Source organism: Leopardus geoffroyi, chromosome C3 (genome assembly GCF_018350155.1).
Source record: "Leopardus geoffroyi isolate Oge1 chromosome C3, O.geoffroyi_Oge1_pat1.0, whole genome shotgun sequence".
Lineage (NCBI taxonomy): Eukaryota > Metazoa > Chordata > Mammalia > Carnivora > Felidae > Leopardus > Leopardus geoffroyi.
In genome coordinates, this window is record NC_059338.1 from 59,055,856 (window position 1) to 59,070,690 (window position 14,835).

Below are 14,835 nucleotides of genomic sequence, written 5' to 3' on the forward strand. Positions count from 1 at the left end.
AGGCTCCAGGCTCTGAGCCATCAGCCCAGAGCCCGACGCGGGGCTCGAACTCACGGACCGCGAGATGGTGACCTGAGCCGAAGTCGGACGCTTAACCGACTGAGCCACCCAGGTGCCCCAATATTCCTCGTTTCAAGAAACACTGGATACCCGCTATGCGCCAGGCTAAATCCTAACTACAGATTACAAACTACTAACAAACTGTTACTGAGACATACATATGCCTCACTGCCCTTTAACAACCATTAGCATCTATCCTATCCACTGTGCTAAGCACTGGGGATATTTATATAAACAAGACAAACGCTATCTCTGTCCTGGATTCTCAGAGAGGAAAGAAGAAAAACCAAATAGTTAGAAATTACAAAAAAGAAATAAACAAAGGACCAGGAAATGATAACAGGGAACTCCCCTGGGTAGGGTGGTTAGAGAAAGGCCTCTCTGAAAAAAAGACATTTAGAAAGAAATGTGTATTTATTTTTGAGAGAGAAAGCACATGTGTGTGCATGCGAGCAGGAGAGCTGCGGAGACAGAGGGGACCAGAGAATCCCAGCAGGCTCTGTGCTGTCAGCACAGAGCCCAATGCAGGGCTTGAACTCACGAACCATGAGATCACCACCTGAGCTGAAATCAAAAGTTGGTCACTTAACCAACTGAGGCACCCAGGTGCCCCTGAAAAAGTGACATTTATGCCTTCACTGACGAAAAGGAGACCGCTCTGGGCAGTCCTGGGGAAACGGTATGCCAGGGAGCCGGAACAGCAAATGCACAGGACCTGAGAGGGGGGATGAGTGTCAAAGAGAACAAGATGGCAGTGTGGCTTGAATACAGTGAGCAAGGGGGTGAGTGACACAAGCTGAAGTCAGAGAGGCAGTAACCAGATCTCACACAAAGCACCGCAGGCCATGGGGAGAAGCTGGTGAGTCATTGAGAATGTCAGGGGAAGCCATTAAGGACTGTAAGCAAGAAAGTAAGACGATCTGATTACATTTTTCTAAAAATCATTCCTGCAGTTGGGCGAAGAATGGATTAAAAAGAGGCAAGATGGGGAAATGGGGAGACCAGCTGGGTGACTCTGCCTAAAATGCTAAAAGCGGACTGTTCGTTGACAAGAAAAAAAAAGGGGGTGAATTCCAAACGCATTTCGGCGATGGCAGAACTGGATGTGGGGCTTGATGAGGGGCAGGGCGGAATCGAGGGTGGGTCCCAGCCTTCTGGGTTGGGCAATTAGATGAAAGCCATTTACGGAAATGGGTGGTGCCAATCACGGAGCTTCCTTCTTCAGACCCTGTGTGCGTCCTTCCTATGTAAAGCTGATCAGAGACACAACAATTGCCAAATGCACTCGATCCTCATCTGACACTGTTAACCTCTATCTCTTCCTTCGACCTTCATTCGGTCTTGGTTTCCAAGACACCACATTCTTCCCGTTCTTCATTTCCTCATCAGACCTCCCTCCCAGGTTCCCTATAGTCCAGGGCTCCGTCGTGGGCCCCCTGCTATTTCCTTCAACACACCCTTCCATGGTGACCTCATCCAAACCATGCAAGCTTTTACTCTCTTCTGTGATGCCTCCCAAATCTGTGCTTCCGACCAGAGCTTTCTCCTCATGTCTCCAGCACCATCTATCCCAACTGTCTTCTGCCCACTTCTATTAGGATGTCTCAGCAGCGTGTAAAGCTCAACATACCCCAAAGTAACTTCATCACCATCTTGCTCATACGCTATTCCCTCATCCACATTCTTGACCTGTGAGAAGCCCCACCTGCCCAAAATAGGCTCAGCTTCCCAAGCCCCAAACCTTAGGATCACCTTACCCTCCTCTTTCAAGCTGACAGCACATCAATTTGCAAGCCCTATCAAATTTACTCTCTAACTAGCGCTCAAGAGTGTGTCCTCTCTTCATATCCCACTGTTTTAGCTCACGCCCCCCTCTCTGGATTATTAGAATAGCCCTCTGATCTCCTCAGTCTCAGACCACTCCGACCCATCCTTCACGTCTCCACAGAGAAAGAAAGGCTTCACCAGCCTCCACAGTCCTCAGGATAAAGATCCAGCCTTACAAATGGCAAACAAGGTCCTCTGTGAGTTAATGCCTCTGGCTGGCTCTCCTGCCTTGACTGCCCCCATCTCTTTCCCAGCCACACTCCTACCTCCCACCACACGGACCGACCCAACAGGTCCATTCAGGACGCTGTATATGCGGTTTCCTCGCCCAGTGCCTACTCAGCTTAAGCACCCCTTCCTCTGGTGGCCTGCCCTCCAGTCTGAGATGATGGCTCTACCTAGGGCTCTCACAGCACACCGTTATCAAAGGACTTCTTGTATTCACTATCACACTCTGTTTCTCCCACTGAACTGGAAATGATGTGAAGTCAGGGACCGTCCTTCTAGAATACTTCTGGTGCTTGGTACTTAAAAGGTTTGCTGAGTAACTATGTATCTGCATCAAATTCAGGAAGGTTTTCTATAAAAACGAACTGTTATGTACACTGTCCATGACCAGAAAAAGACGATTTGGCAAGAAGCAGCATTCAATCGTTTTCTAAAATTAAGCTAACCTTAGCTGCTGACACTCATACATCAGTATTCACCTTTCATTACTGAAGAGCTGGGTACATCCGAGATAAATGTAGCTCTCATTCTGATGATCTGTTCATATTAATATCCATGAATACTGAGGTTTTCCGTTCTGCTTCTTTTAGTACCGTCAGTCTAATTTAATTAAGATCATCCTGACGTCCTCAGTACAATGTCTGACCTCTCGTGCCTAATTATTCTGTCTGAAGCACCCGAGCTTTCTGACAAACCTTAGTTTTAGGCTATTTCCTGCCTTTACTTAAAAGACAAACATTGAGGGGCGCCTGGGTGGCGCAGTCGGTTAAGCGTCCGACTTCAGCCAGGTCACGATCTCGCGGTCCGGGAGTTCGAGCCCCGCATCAGGCTCTGGGCTGATGGCTCAGAGCCTGGAGCCTGTTTCCGATTCTGTGTCTCCCTTTCTCTCTGCCCCTCCCCCGTTCATGCTCTGTCTCTCTCTGTCCCAAAAATAAATAAACGTTGGAAAAAAAAAAAAAAAAAAGACAAACATTGTCATCATCACCAACAAACCCCCCCACACACACACACACTTTTAACCTTTTTTTTTTTTTCCTCACTAGAGATATTTACAGGGACTGTCTTATGCATACGAAGTACATTTTCAAGGAGGGTGAGACTTCTACGTTCATCCTTCACCATGTTGGGATCAGTGGCTAAATGGTAAGTTTTCCTGGTTCGGAAGATTACACCGAAGACTTTTCCAAGGAAGAAATTACTGAGTAAACTTGTATTCAGACACTATGATGCAACTGGTATTTTGAGAAACAAAAGAAACGAAAAAGTCTACGTGGTTTCCCAGGAGTTGGCCCTCTCTATAACCATGACTTAACCACATTCTGAGGCAGCAAGTACGCGCTTTGAACAACAGCACAAAAAAGTCCTATAGGCAACACTTCAGATGTCCATAAAACAACTCACCCAATGCCATAAATCGAGCCTGGGGTTTACCTTAAGTTGACCCATGAAATTAAGCAAGAAAAAAGGGTCGTTTAAAAAAAAAAAAAAAGGGAAAAGGAAAAACGGGCTTTTTAATGTGTCTTGACAAACTGCGGTGACTATGCCTGGAGTTCTTACGTATTTGACCAAATTCTTTTAAGCCAGCTCATTCCAGTATTCCAGTGATGTTCCCAGTCTCTGCTTCCTAAGCAGAGGTAATCTAAATGTCCCCTCGGTGGGTGCTCTGCAAGCCACACGAGACGCACGAGACCCCAGGGCTCTTCCATCACGAGCCTTAAAAAATGGATCGGAGAGCACCCGAAATGGAACTTACAAGGTAAAACCAAACATTCGCTTAAAGCGGGGAAACAACCCAACAAAGGCCTTGCAAATGAAAGCCCTACCACCTTCCGCCACCTCGCATAGGTGGAGAGCGCCCGAACCCCGGGCTCCCGAACGGGAATCCCAGGCGGGCCCGGGAGACCCCGGGTCCCCAGGCGGGGAGGGCAGGAGACCCCGCCGGCCCGCGGTCCCGACAGCCCCCCCAGGAAGGAGCAAGGTGGGGAGCTCGCCCCTCCTCCCGCACGCGCAGGGATCGGGAGGAAGGAAGGCTCCGCGCTCCCCCGGCCCCGGAGCGCGCAGGCCGCGCCCCCTCCCCATCTCGGCGCCCGGCGAGCAGGGCCCGCGGCTGCTGCGAGGGAAGGGCGCCGGCCCCGCGAGACCCCGCCGCCCCGGCCCGGCCCCGGCATCACTCACACAGCCCGAGCGCCGCCGCCAGCACCGACCACAGCCAGCGCCTGCGGGCTGGGGCTGCAATCACTGCCTCGGCTCCGGCGGGCACTGCCATCGTCCTCCCGCCGCCGCCGCCGCCGCCGCGGCCCTGGGTCCCCGTCCCCGCTGCGCTCGGCTCGGCTCGCCACAGGGGCTCCAGTCTCGTCGCGCCCGCGCCCGCTGGCACCTCCACGCCGCGCTCCCCTCTCCTGGCCCCCACGCCGGCCCCAGCCGTCCGCTCATTGGCCGGCCCCGCTCCCTCGCCAGGACGCGATTGGAGGACACCGACTGCCCATCACGCCCTCTGCTCCGGAGGCCCGCCCTCCCCCCGGACCCACCCAGGCTTCCACCCCAGGCTCCTTCTCCTGGCGCTGGAGGCCTGGGTCTTGGGCGTGCGGGCTGGCGCCCGGCCCGCCGCCTGCTCCGGTGTCCGCCAGTGTCCCGTCCACCGGCCGCCGGCCACCGTCTCCTCTGCCTCTTCGGAGCTCCAGTCCAGCAGATCTCTGCATAGTGTCTCCTGGCCGGCGGGTCTTCGCCGGGTCTGCGCTCGCCTCTGGGTCAGCCCTTCTGGGTTTCTGGAGCCTCACCTAAAGGAAAAGCAGCAGTTCATTTACAAAGAAAATAGAATGAAGGGGACGATGGGATGATGGGATGATTCGGTCGCCCACATGGAGCACATCTCCCGCCTGGCCCCTTGCGAGGCCTGTCCTTTGCCTCGACTAGGTAATTTACGTGTCGCAATTGGAGAAATCTAGCTTTAAAAGAAGTCTCCATCTTGCCCGGATCTCCTCTTAGGAGTACTCCTTTTGGCTTAAGAAAGGGTGGAAACTGGGAACTCTTTCCTGCTGCTTGGAACACGAATGAATGCGCTTTTTGTTTGTTTTCCCTTTTGCACACTAAATGTCCCTCAATTTGTCAATAAAAGCGGGCGTGGGGAAGTTTCTGACTCTGAAGTGCCTTGGCCGACTCTGCTCAACTTGGTTTCTTTGGCCCAGAACAGTGTATGCCACTCAGTGGATGCCCAGTAAGTACTGGAGAGTGTTTGGAAGGGTCCTTATGAGATACCCAAGAAGGGCACAGAAGGGGGAACAGAAGCATGAAAGGTTGAGAGTAAGTGAAGGAAAGGAAGAATACAGATTGGCGGGGCGGGGCGGGGGGGGGGGGCCGCGATGGAATGAAGGAAGGAACTAAACGTAGACAATTAGGACAAGAGTGGGGCCTGGTGAGAAAACCCAAGTGTGATCTCTCATTTTGGGTTTTGTCTAAAGTCAGCTTTATAAACGCCAGTCCTGATATTTTTGCTGTTTTAGCCTCCCAACCTTGTATGCAAATTCATAATAATTAGCATTAGTGAGAGAAAACTAAAAAAGCATGACATTTTGCCCTATAAGATCCTAATGAAGTGTGTCTGGAATGTCCATTGAATAGAATACAAATGCATTCAGTGAGTAACTACTATGTGCTATAGCTGTAGAACACCTAGGCTTTACTCTCAAGAAGTGCACAGTCCACCAGTGTAGACAAACAGATACTAGATTTTTTTTTTAATTTTGTATTTATTTTTGAGAAAGAGAGAGAGACAGAGTGTGAACAGGGGAGGGGGCAGAGAGAGAGGGAGACACAGAATGTGAAGCAGGCTCTAGGCTCTGAGCTGTCAGCACAGAGCCCCTCGCAGGGCTGGAACTTGTGAACCATGAGATCATGGCCCCAGCCGAAGTAGGACGTTCAACCCGTTTAACTGACTGAGCCACCCAGGTACCCTGGTACTAGAGGTTTTTTAATGCTTGAAGAGAAGGGCGAATAAAGGAGAAACCCAAGGCCAACAGGGGCAGTGGTTCTCAAAGACACATGCAATGTTACAAGCTTCTCTGACAGTGATGTACCTCAACACACATACCTTCCCCCTCTGAGAACCACTGGCCCAAGAGATGTGTGGGAAAGATAGATGCACGAAGGATGTAGCATTTGAGATGGACTTTAAACAATGAGTACAGGTTCACCAGCAAGTGGCAGGAAAAGCAAACTCAGAAACAGGAAAACAGTACCAGGTGCAAGAAATAGTAAATCCTGCATGGTTTGGAACTTCAGAGGAGTGAGGGAAAGAGAATGCTGGAAAAGTAGGCTGTGGTCATCTTTTGAAGAGCCCTAGGTTGTCTTTATTGCACAGGCAGTGGGGAGAGGTAAAGGGGAAGTGACAACTTCAAGCCTGTGTTTTAGGAGGGTGACCACTGCAGCAGACCAGGTGAGTGGCAAGAGAGGTAGAGGGGAAGACAAGGGGTGGAGAAGCATTTCAGGGAGATGGTGACGGGACTGGGGATCAATTGGATGGGAAGTCTAATCAATAGAAAAGAATCCAGAAAGACAGGTGTAACCTCTAGTTTTTGGCCTGAGTAAAGAATGGTGATAACCAGGCAACCAAAACTAAGAGCCAAGGAAGAAGGGCTCCTGGGTGGCTCAGTTGATTAAGTGTCTGACTCTTGGGATTGGGACTGAGTGCAGAGCCTGCTTGGGATTCTCTCTCTGCCCCTCCCCTGCTTGCGCTCTCTGTCTCTGTCTCTGTCTCTCTCAAAATAGGTAAATGAACTTTTAAAATATGGGGGCGCCTGGGTGGCGCAGTCGGTTGAGTGTCCGACTTCAGCCAGGTCACGATCTCGCGGTCCGTGAGTTCGAGCCCCGCGTCGGGCTCTGGGCTGATGGCTCAGAGCCTGGAGCCTGTTTCCGATTCTGTGTCTCCCTCTCTCTCTGACCCTCCCCCGTTCATGCTCTCTCTCTGTCCCAAAAATAAATAAACGTTGAAAAAAAAAAATTTTTTTTTAAATAAAATAAAATATGTATAAAATAGCAATCCCTATCAAAATAACACCAGCATTCTTCACAGAGCTAGAACAAACAATCCTATAATTTGTATGGAACCAGAAAAGACCCCGAATAGCCAAAGCGATCTTGAAAAAGAAAACCAAAGGTGGAGGCATCACAATCCTAGACTTCAAGCTATATTACAAAGCTGTAATCATCAAGACAGTATGGTACTGGCACAAAGACACTCAGATCAATGGAACAGAATAGAGAACCCATAAATAGACCCACAAATGTATGGCCAAGTAATCTTTGACAAAGCAGGAAAGAGTATCCAATGGAATAAAGACAGTCTCTTCAGCAAGTGGTGCTGGGAAAACTGAACAGCAACATGCAGAAAAATGAACCTGGACCACTTTCTTACACCCTACAGAAAAATAAACTCAAAATGGTTGAAAGACCTAAATGTAAGACAGAAAGCCATCAAAATCCTCGAGGAGAAATTAGGCAAAAACCTCTTTGACCTTGGCCACAGCAACTTCTTACTCAACATGTCTCTGGAGGCAAGGGAAACAAAAGCAAAAATGAACTATTGGGACCTCATTAAAATAAAAGGCTTCTGCACAGTAAAGGAAACAATCTGCAAAACCAAAAGGCAACCGACAGAATGGGAGAAGATATTTGCAAATGACATATCAGATAAAGGGTTAGTGTCTAAAATCTATAAAGAACTTATCAAACTCAACACCCAAAAAACGAATAATCCAGTGAAGAAATGGGCAAAAGATATGAATAGACACTTCTCCAAAGAAGACATCCATATAGCCAACCAACACATGCAAAAATGCTCCATATCGCTCACCATCAGGGAATACAAATCAAAACCACAATGAGATACCACCTCACACCTGTTGGAATGGCTAGCATTAACCACTCAGGCAACAACAGATGATGGCGAGGATGCGAAGAAAGAGGGTCTGTTTTGCACTGCTGGTGGGAATGCAAACTGGTGTGGCCACTCTGGAAAACAGTATGGCAGTTCCTCAAAAAAGTAAACATAGAACTACCCTATGACCCAGAAATTGCTCTACTAGGCATTTATCCAAGGGATACAGGTGTGCTGCTTCGAAGGGACACATGCACCCCCATGTTTATAGCAGCACTATCGACAATAGCCAAAGTATGGAAAGAGCCCAAATTTCCATCAACTGATGAATGGATAAAGAAGATGTGGTATATATATATACACTGGCGTATTACTCGGCAATCAAAAAAGAATGAAATCTTGCCATTTGCAACTTCATGGATGGATCTAGAGGGTATTACGCTAAGTGAAATTAGTCAGAGAAAGACAAATATCATATGACTTCACTCATATGAGGAGTTCAAGATACAAAGCAGATGAACATAAGGGAAGGGAAGCAAAAATAATATAAAAACAGGCAGGAGGACAAAACATAAAAGACTCTTAAATATAGAGAACAAACAGAGGGTCGCTGGAGGGGTTGTGGGAGGCGGGGGTGGGCTACATGGGTAAGGGGCATTCAGGAATCTACTCCTAACTTGGATGTAAATAAATAAATAAATAAGTAAATTCATATATACAAATAATATACATATAAAAATACATATAAATATAGATATAAATATACATATAATATAAATAAAATATAAATAAACATAAATAAATTCATATATACAAATAAATTTATATAAATATATACACAAATAAATTTATATAAATAAATTATGAATAAATATATAAATGAAAATAAAATAAAAATTTTTATAAAAAATAAATTTAGGGGCGCCTGGGTGGCGCAGTCGGTTAAGCGTCCGACTTCAGCCAGGTCACGATCTCGCGGTCCGTGAGTTCGAGCCCCGCGTCGGGCTCTGGGCTGATGGCTCAGAGCCTGGAGCCTGTTTCCGATTCTGTGTCTCCCTCTCTCTCTGCCCCTCCCCCGTTCATGCTCTGTCTCTCTCTGTCCCAAAAATAAAAATAAACGTTGAAAAAAAAAATTAAAAAAAAATAAATTTATATATGTAAATAAATATATATACATATACATATATATGTAAACATATATAAATAAATATATAATATTTATATATAAATATATATTTATATATAAATATATAAATATAAATATATACATATATATGTAAATAAATATATATACACATACATATATATAAATATATATGTATGTGTATATATATATGTATATGTATGTGTGTATATATATATATATATATATATATATATATATATATATAAAATAAAAGCCAAGGGAAAGAAACTGGTCTGTGAGGACGGCTAACGAGCTGGGCCTTGGACATAGCTTAAAATGCGGAGAACACACCATGGGCAACCAGAAGGCAATTAGATATCGAGGTCAGCCGCCCGGGGAAGCCGCGGAGGGGCTACATGGAGCCTGAGAGGCTGCCGTGGCGGTGAGGTGCTCTACAGTACACGGGCAAAACGACCTCTGAGACATCACCTGCTTGGAAAAGTCAGAGGGCTTGTCTATCCGAGCACTAGTTGCTGGGACTCCTGGATGACACCCGGATTTGGCCACCCCCGGACTGAGCACAGCAGCCCCCCTCCCTTCTTCCCTGGCTTCAAGCCCCAGCCAGCTTTTCCCCGCATGCCTTGGCATTCTCTCCGGTCCCCCAAAGCCTGTGTGCACCCCCCACAGGTAGGAAAACCAGGCCAGAGAGAACAAACGAGAAAACCTCGACTATGAGTTGTTTCGCAGGGGGCTGGCCTCCACCTGAAAGCGGACAGAATGAATTTCTCATTCACATCCTTTCTAGAGCCTTTCATCGGCTCCTTATCGCCCTAAGCATGAAGCCCAAACACCTTGGCCAGCATGCACATCCTTGCAGACTGCGTTTGTGAGCCCCTGCCCTGTGCCCTCCAGCCCACACTCCAGTCGTGCAATCCGAACCTGCCTTCAGCTCCAGCCCTGCCTCTTCACGCCCGCAGGGCTCTGTTCTCACTGCTTCCTCAGGCTTCAGGCCTCCCTCTGTCCCTTGACGGTCAAAGTTTATCTTCTCATCTTTCAGAATATAAGTGGAGGGTGAGTTCCTCTAGAAAGGTTTCCCGCAGTCTCTAATACCTGCGCCGCCCTGTGTGCACTTGACCACTGCCATCCGATTTCTGTACTCCTTCTGATTTCCAACGCATCGTCTTTAGGTTTTAGAATAGGATTCCTCTCTCAGGGTCTTTGCAAACGCACATGGGAGTAACGTATTGGGCGGTACGTTCTCAATAAATGTTACTAGTATCATATCAGCACTTGCTTGCTATTATCTACTTACCTGTCTGTCTCCCATATAAAATGGTCCCCCTCTAGGGACACGGGGGACTAGCCATACGGTTCCATGTTTTCCCAGGGCCTTCAGACAGAGCCTGGCACACAGCAACACTCGTCTCCTATTACTCTCACTCTTGCTCCCCTCCTCTTAGCCACACTGTCCCCATTGCTATTTCTGGAACATTTCAGGTACACTCAGGTCTCAGGGTGTTGGCACTGGCTTATTCCCCTCTACCCAGTTGGTTCTTCCAGATACGGACCTGCCTCACACCTTCCTGACCTTCTAGCCTTTGCTGCCATGTTATCTTCTCAAAGAGGCCTATGCTTACCACCCATTCAAGTCGCAAACCCTCCCTATGCAATTTATGTCTGCATTATATTTGTCGGATGAAGAGATGGGTGAATGTTTATTAAATCGATCTAGTGAAGTTACAAAGAAAAAAACAATCATGCGAGGTTGTTTGAGCCACAGCCCTTACACTGTGGTTTCTGATCCTGCTGTAGAAAGTAAATGGGAAAACAAACCCAAAACCTTTGGATTCCAATCATTATTGGTTAGCCCGTGATCCTCACTCAACAAACCTCCTTGTCTTCCCATACCACTTTCCTCCTCCTAGAAACTTCCCTTCACCAGCTCAAGCAGTTCAGGCAATACGATCAGAATCCACTGAGGACTTCCAATCAAGTCAGAAAGATCCTTTTTTTTTTTTTTTTCAACGTTTATTTATTTTTGGGACAGAGAGAGACAGAGCATGAACGGGGGAGGGGCAGAGAGAGAGGGAGACACAGAACCGGAAACAGGCTCCAGGCTCTGAGCCATCAGCCCAGAGCCTGACGCGGGGCTCGAACTCACGGACCGCGAGATCGTGACCTGGCTGAAGTCGGACGCTTAACCGACTGCGCCACCCAGGCGCCCCCAGAAAGATCCTTTTAATGGATGACTGCCTCTGAAAAGAAGGGGCTCCTTGGGGGAGAACTTTCCCCACAAAATCAATAATAAGAAAAAGTCATGCACAGAGGCCTTCTGATAACAGTTATCTACACAGGCCCATCAGCTCACAGACTTCCTTTTCCATGCAGTGCACAAAAAATGCAGTTGTGGGGCGCCTGGGTGGCTCAGCCAGTTAAGTGTCTGATTCTTGGTTTTGGCACAGGTCGTGATCTCACGTTCATGAGTTAGAGCCCTGGGTCGGGGTCAGTGCTGCTGGTGTGGAGCCTGCTTGGGATTCTCTCTCTCCCTCTCTCTGTCCCTGCCCTGCTCTCTCTCTCTCTCTCTCTCTCTCCCCCTCTCAATAAATAAACTTAAAAAAAAAAGATAAGGGGCACTCAGGAGCATCTAGTGCTGGCAAATATATACAGACAGCATTTTCTAAGGCTGGAATTAATGGGAGAAATAGGAAGAGGGTGACAGACACCAAAATTTCACACAGCTATTTGTGATTATGGCAGAATCTTCCCCCACCTCCCGTATTCTCACTGGCGTTCTTTCCCTCCTTGTCTTTTAGATCTGTTGCTAGAGGCATTGGAACACTGTGGTCTGTGGGTCGCGATAGTAAGAGGTTTCTGGAACACTGAGAATCGGATTATTCACAAATAGATATCAGAGTCAAAGATGAATCCCAGGCCACCATGAAAAAGATTTGCCTGAAGCTGAATCAATTTCATTGACATTTCTATTGCCAGGACGGCTTAATTCAGAAGGGTTGCATTTTTTTGCTAGAAAATACTGAAAATTAGAGTTCTAGTGTCTATGATATTTCTGGGTACCAAATTGGGGTAACAAGAATAATGGGGGGTCCTTAGAGAGAGGTTGACTGTAGAAGTGCATGTCACCAGGCTTCTTCATTCACTGTGACGGGGAGAAAATGCTCCTTAAGATCCTCTGCCTCCCTGGACCCCACTTCTGCTTCACAGAAACCTACAAGGGAAGAATGTCCCTTGCGGAGGGTCACAGGTCACAGGTGTTCCTTCACCAGGATACAGATATTTATCACTGTGGGTTAGGCAATCGATATTCTGAAGTTTTGTTACTGTCGGTCTTCCTGCATCGTTGGGAGAGGCAAGTGAGATACTCCGATGGAGCCTGAAGAGTAATAGACAAACTTTTTCAATCCCCGGAGCGAAGTAGGAGTAAGAAAAAACCCCCTGAAAACAGTAATAACTATAGCAAATTCAAGCGGGAAAGGAGAGCACAGAGACACCTTAGGAACTGTAGAAACTGAGGTTTTCAGAAATCTGAAGTGGCGACAGTTTTTTTATCTCACAAGTCATAATTTTTAGCTCCTCATTCTCATGAGAAATAGAAACTTCTTGGCGGCTCTTCCTGCCCATGGGTCCTGTCCAGGGGCTTTAATAAAATCAAAAACCATAGGAAGAAAGTTGACCATTCAGTGTCTGGTACATAGTATTGTACTGTTTGTTGAGCAATCAGATGAATGAACACACTGATATGAAATAAAACGAATGAAGAGGTCTATTTAGGGTAGCCACCCTTCCATTTGTCGTCGATCTGGCTTGTTATTTGTTAGAGAGACAGTTTACCGAGATTTGTATTGTTAAGGAACTTGAAACCAGTTCGCCAATTACTGAGCACCAGCTTTGTTGGCATAAGTTTAAATACTAAATATTTAAGAATTTAAAATATAGTAAGCAAGTCATGCCATAAAAGATACTGGGACGATCGGACACCAGTTATAATGAATTACACAATTGGTTGCCAGTTATACAGATTTCAGTGTTGGTGTTGGCATCTTGTTTGTCCTCCAATAAATCATGATTAAAGGAGACAAGACTGCACCCCAGTTATATGCCACATACAGTTGATTTTAATATGTTACAGGATCTCTCCGGGAAGGTCAGAGTTTGGGATTTATCCGAAAGGAAAGAGATTTTCCAGCTGAAGAGAATAGTTTGAGTAAAAACACAATGGGAATTCACAAGGCTTGGAAAGGTGGCATTTTGAACCCTAGGATAAAAGGTAGTCCTGAAATCGACAATTTTACTATTATTAGAAAGCGCAAAGTCCAGAACACGGTAAGGGAAAGTGTCTAGGATTTTCCTGCCACAGGGACATTGCAACAGACACACTGCGATCTATTAATGATGAATATAAACAGACTTACGGTTTTCGAAATAAGAGGTAAATATTACGCTGGTAACGAGACCGTTTGTTTTCTTCTGTGTCGGATTCTCAAAGATAAAAAGTTAAAAAAGAACATAGAAAACTTTAGAACACAAAACCATACGAACGCTGGAGACACAATATGTAAATAACCACTTGGGGGCGCCAGAAAAAGTATCTTTCCCTTCCTTTAGTATAGCAGGCAGCAGGACATTATATCGGCTCGTTGGTCTAGGGGTATGATTCTCGCTTAGGGTGCGAGAGGTCCCGGGTTCAAATCCCGGACGAGCCCTCCTTTTTGAGAAACTTCCTTGATGAACTAAAAAGTTTCTGAATCTTAGAGCAATACACGCAATAAGTATATGTTGGTGCAAAACACGAAATTGAGGTTTTTTTTTTTTTTAAACATTACACCCGATACCATGAAAAGACAACGTGAAAACGTAGAAGTTTGAAGACATTTTAACACTTTGGAAACGCTGTCCCTACCCCGGCCAGTTCCCGAGTCGCGCGCGTGGGCAAGGGACGCAGAGTTCCGTTCTCGGTTGTCCGCAGGTGTGGTTTAACCACGCCCCACCCCGCGCCCGTCCAGCCGCGGGCCGGGTGCTGGGCGTCGGCAGGTGGACGGCGCGCCCCTTCTCGCGGACCAGCCAGTGCTCGGCGCCCTGCCCACGTGCGGCGGGGGTGTTGGGGGGACCAGGACTCTGCACCACGCGCCTCTCTTTCCCAGCACGCGTGCTGTAAGGGTACAGCGGTTCTCCCCCTTGCTCTCCGACGCACCGTGGCCATTTGGTTCGAATTGATCCCATTCGATTTCTTGCAAAATTGGGGGAATCAACATTCGAGCTCAAGGGACCAGAGCACTCTGTTTCATATAAGTGTGAGTAAGAAAAAAAGAATGAAAGTGTAAAGTGCGGAGGGAAAGAAAGAAAAGCCTGGGCTCGTCCGGGATTTGAACCCGGGACCTCTCGCACCCGAAGCGAGAATCATACCCCTAGACCAACGAGCCACTCTCGGCAGAGCGGTTCCCGGCGCCTCCCTTCAGCCTCGCCCCGCCTCTCGTCGCCTTTCCCACCGACCCGACCTGCGACCTTTCTCCCACCGCCTGGACCGTGCACCCACAGCGGTGGGCCTCGGAACTCCTCTCGCCTCAGCCAGACCACCCAGCGCCCGGGTCTACGCTGCACACGGCGGTAGCGGCGGGCGCGGAGGCCGCGGCTGGGAGGGTGCGGGGCCCCGCGGGGTGCCGGCCGCGCAGCGTCTCGCCGCCGTCAGTGCTCGCTGGGCGCGAGG

General features: G+C 47.7%; 1 protein-coding gene, 1 long non-coding RNA gene and 2 other non-coding genes across 4 annotated transcripts in view; 1 reads left to right on the top strand and 3 right to left on the bottom strand.

Annotated features, from left to right (window-relative positions):
• MPZL1 (myelin protein zero like 1) overlaps positions 1-4,530 on the bottom strand; it is a 66,879-nt gene extending 62,349 nt beyond the window's left edge. Inside the window, exon 1 of the mRNA XM_045453048.1 lies at positions 4,291-4,530. Within this exon, the coding sequence (XP_045309004.1) occupies positions 4,291-4,381 (91 nt within the window). The 5' untranslated portion in view covers positions 4,382-4,530. The remainder of the gene's footprint in view (positions 1-4,290) is intronic.
• A 7,530-nt stretch (positions 4,531-12,060) lies between these two features.
• On the bottom strand, positions 12,061-13,721 carry LOC123585179. The gene is made up of 2 exons (XR_006705966.1): positions 13,544-13,721; positions 12,061-12,504 (listed from the first exon to the last, which is right to left on the bottom strand). It is a non-coding gene; the product is annotated as an uncharacterized LOC123585179 (long non-coding RNA).
• Positions 13,722-13,762: 41 nt separating this feature from the next.
• On the top strand, positions 13,763-13,834 carry TRNAP-AGG. The gene has a single exon. It is a non-coding gene; the product is annotated as a tRNA-Pro (tRNA).
• Positions 13,835-14,479: 645 nt separating this feature from the next.
• Positions 14,480-14,551, bottom strand: TRNAP-CGG. Its single transcript has one exon. It is a non-coding gene; the product is annotated as a tRNA-Pro (tRNA).
• Between the last annotated feature and the right edge of the window lie 284 nt (positions 14,552-14,835).